Raw genomic sequence first — 2500 nt, forward strand, 5'->3', positions numbered from 1 at the left:
TGTGAAAGGGTGAAGGGTTCTCAAAGCGAAGTGCCTGCCAGGATTGTCTCCACACTTCATGCGTTCCCACTGAGGTCCAGTTAGTGCCCCCTGCAATCTGCCATCATCAATCTAATTCAATAGAGTGACAGAGACCAGGCAGTGTGAAACGCTGAACTCTGACTCAGAGTAGGCATCTACACTTGCACTGGGTCTCATTACAAGTGACGGACCTTACTTCTCCATCAGTCAGACACAGCAGACAAAAAAAAAAAAAAAGAAGGCATAATTGGTCACACTGCAGATGGTCTCGTCAGCCAAACTCTTATGTTTTAGTCTACCTTTTATAAATGGTAAACAGGGTCACAAAAAAGATTTTTAAACAACAGCAGCAATGATGCTTTTTATGTGTTCTTGATTTTTTTACAAGTCAAAATATTTTTAGGAGCTCCTTGGAAAAAAGCAATGACATTTATGTGTTTAGTGAATGATGAATTTAAAACAATTTAAGACGTAGCAAGTGTGAAGACAAAGAAATTGTATGTTTAATTAAATGAAACAAGGTATTGGTTTGATTGAGAAAAAAACCATCATTAAGATGAAATATTAGAGGAAGACTTAGAGGGTTAGGAAATATGCAGCAAAAATGATACTGAGGGGGATACAATTGCTTTCTGATCAGTTTTATAGGCTCTATTTATTTTTGGCCAAATTCTGTTTCAATATTAACAGTAATGTCTTTTATTTAAGTTAGCAGCATTTGATACAATACACATATTACCATCTGTGACATTATACATGATTTGCCATTATTCCAAGACAAGGATTCTTGTAAGTTCTTCAATTGAAAATACACTAGAGGTAGAAAAGAGAAAGATTTTTTTTAGAGTATTAAATTGTAGGCATGATACGATAAAGGCTTTTTGCTATAAAATCTCATGAAAAAAATCAAGATCAGCTCATGTAAAAACTGTTTCTGTGATAAAATCATATCCAATTGGGTGGTTTGTTCTAAACTTTCTTAGGGAAAACTTAGATTTGACTCCTTTGAGATAGCCAAATGTATATCATATAGTCTAAAGATGATAATAAGTCTAAGTGGTAAGTAAGTACCTTAAGCTACAGCAATCCATCCTGAGATATCAATCATTTCTATCACTATAAACGATCTAAAATTCCACCTATTTCTATGCATTATTGTGTTGAAAGACACAGGATCTGCCCGGTACTTGATTTAAGGACCGGAAGTCAGAGAAAGGAGTCCACCACGCGAGCCCTTGACAAACCTGGATCTCTAACTGCTGCACCACCTGCATTTGCACTCGACACTGTGCAGTGCTTCGGTCATCCAACGCGTGTTCGTTGTTAAGGTGCCTAAACAAACGCACAACACAAAGTAGAATGTTAAGCCAGGGCTATTTCAGTAGCGTATGTTCCACTTAAAACCACTGACACCACATTTCCTCCATACTGGGAAAAAATAACACCTTGAAATGATATTTTAAAAAGTGAAGTATGCTGATGTGCTTAGTGAAAATTACTTATGCAACGTAAAGATACCCTTCAAAGAGTAGAAAATGTAATTGTCTCTAAGCGTATCAGTTATTACAAAAAATTTTTCCCCAAATTATTTTCAGAATAATAGTAGAAATCACTAAATATATTTCATATAGTCATATCTTTTTTTTTAAAGGGCACCTTGTAAATACACGAACCAAAAGGAAATCTAAAGGGAACAAAGACAATTCTCTATTCCATTTTTCTTAGATAATTTTGACTCCTATGATGTTATTTAGTGAGCAATGCCTTATGTTATCAAGATGCGGTGTGAATGAAAGACAGCAAATTATCATCCCATGGTAACGTAAAACTTATAAAGAATGATCACTTGCTATTACTAATAATTAAAGTGCATTGAAAATTCTGAGAATCAGAATCATCCAGATTGACATTTCATGTCTAGTGTCCTATTTAGGATACATCTATCCTAATCTTACAAAAATGTAGGGAGAGATAAGACATTATCTTACTCTGACCTTGATTACATGCTAGTCTATTATTATTTCATAATGCTTAAAAAGGTCTCTTTAATGAGTCATATGTTGATACATCAAAAGTAATTTAGTAGAGAAGTATCTCCAATGAATAAGAACATATTCAATAATATATACTTTATAATATATCATTTATTTGCTGCCTCTTAAAATAAAAAAAATAATCTTCAATCAATTTAATATCCTTTGGTGTGTCTATTTCACCAATTGACAAACTAAGACAGCAATTTTAAAAATGTTCTCACCAATGCATCTAAATAAAACATAAAGAAATTATTGACAAAATTAAATAAGAATTTAAATATTTATCCATCTTGGTTCAAGTATCATTTAGGAAGGTATACTAGTCTAAAAAGTTTAATGCACTCTTCATTTTACTAAAATTCAACAAAAATACTTTTATGTCCATTCAAATTATTTACCTCCATTTCTTAAAATTAACAGAGTCAACAAATACATAGATGGAC

The 2500-nt window shown here is 32.8% G+C and overlaps 1 protein-coding gene across 20 annotated transcripts in view; it reads right to left on the reverse strand.

Annotated features, from left to right (window-relative positions):
• The window catches only part of FOXP2 (forkhead box P2), a 669679-nt gene that overhangs the window by 48579 nt on the left and 618600 nt on the right, over positions 1 to 2500 (reverse strand). For all 20 annotated transcript variants that reach the window (XM_060414748.1, XM_060414743.1, XM_060414739.1 and 17 more), the window contains one exon: positions 1266 to 1353. In XM_060414748.1, coding sequence (XP_060270731.1) covers positions 1266 to 1353 — 88 coding nt within the window. The remainder of the gene's footprint in view (positions 1 to 1265; positions 1354 to 2500) is intronic.

Source organism: Ovis aries, chromosome 4 (assembly GCF_016772045.2).
Source record: "Ovis aries strain OAR_USU_Benz2616 breed Rambouillet chromosome 4, ARS-UI_Ramb_v3.0, whole genome shotgun sequence".
NCBI classification, from domain to species: domain Eukaryota; kingdom Metazoa; phylum Chordata; class Mammalia; order Artiodactyla; family Bovidae; genus Ovis; species Ovis aries.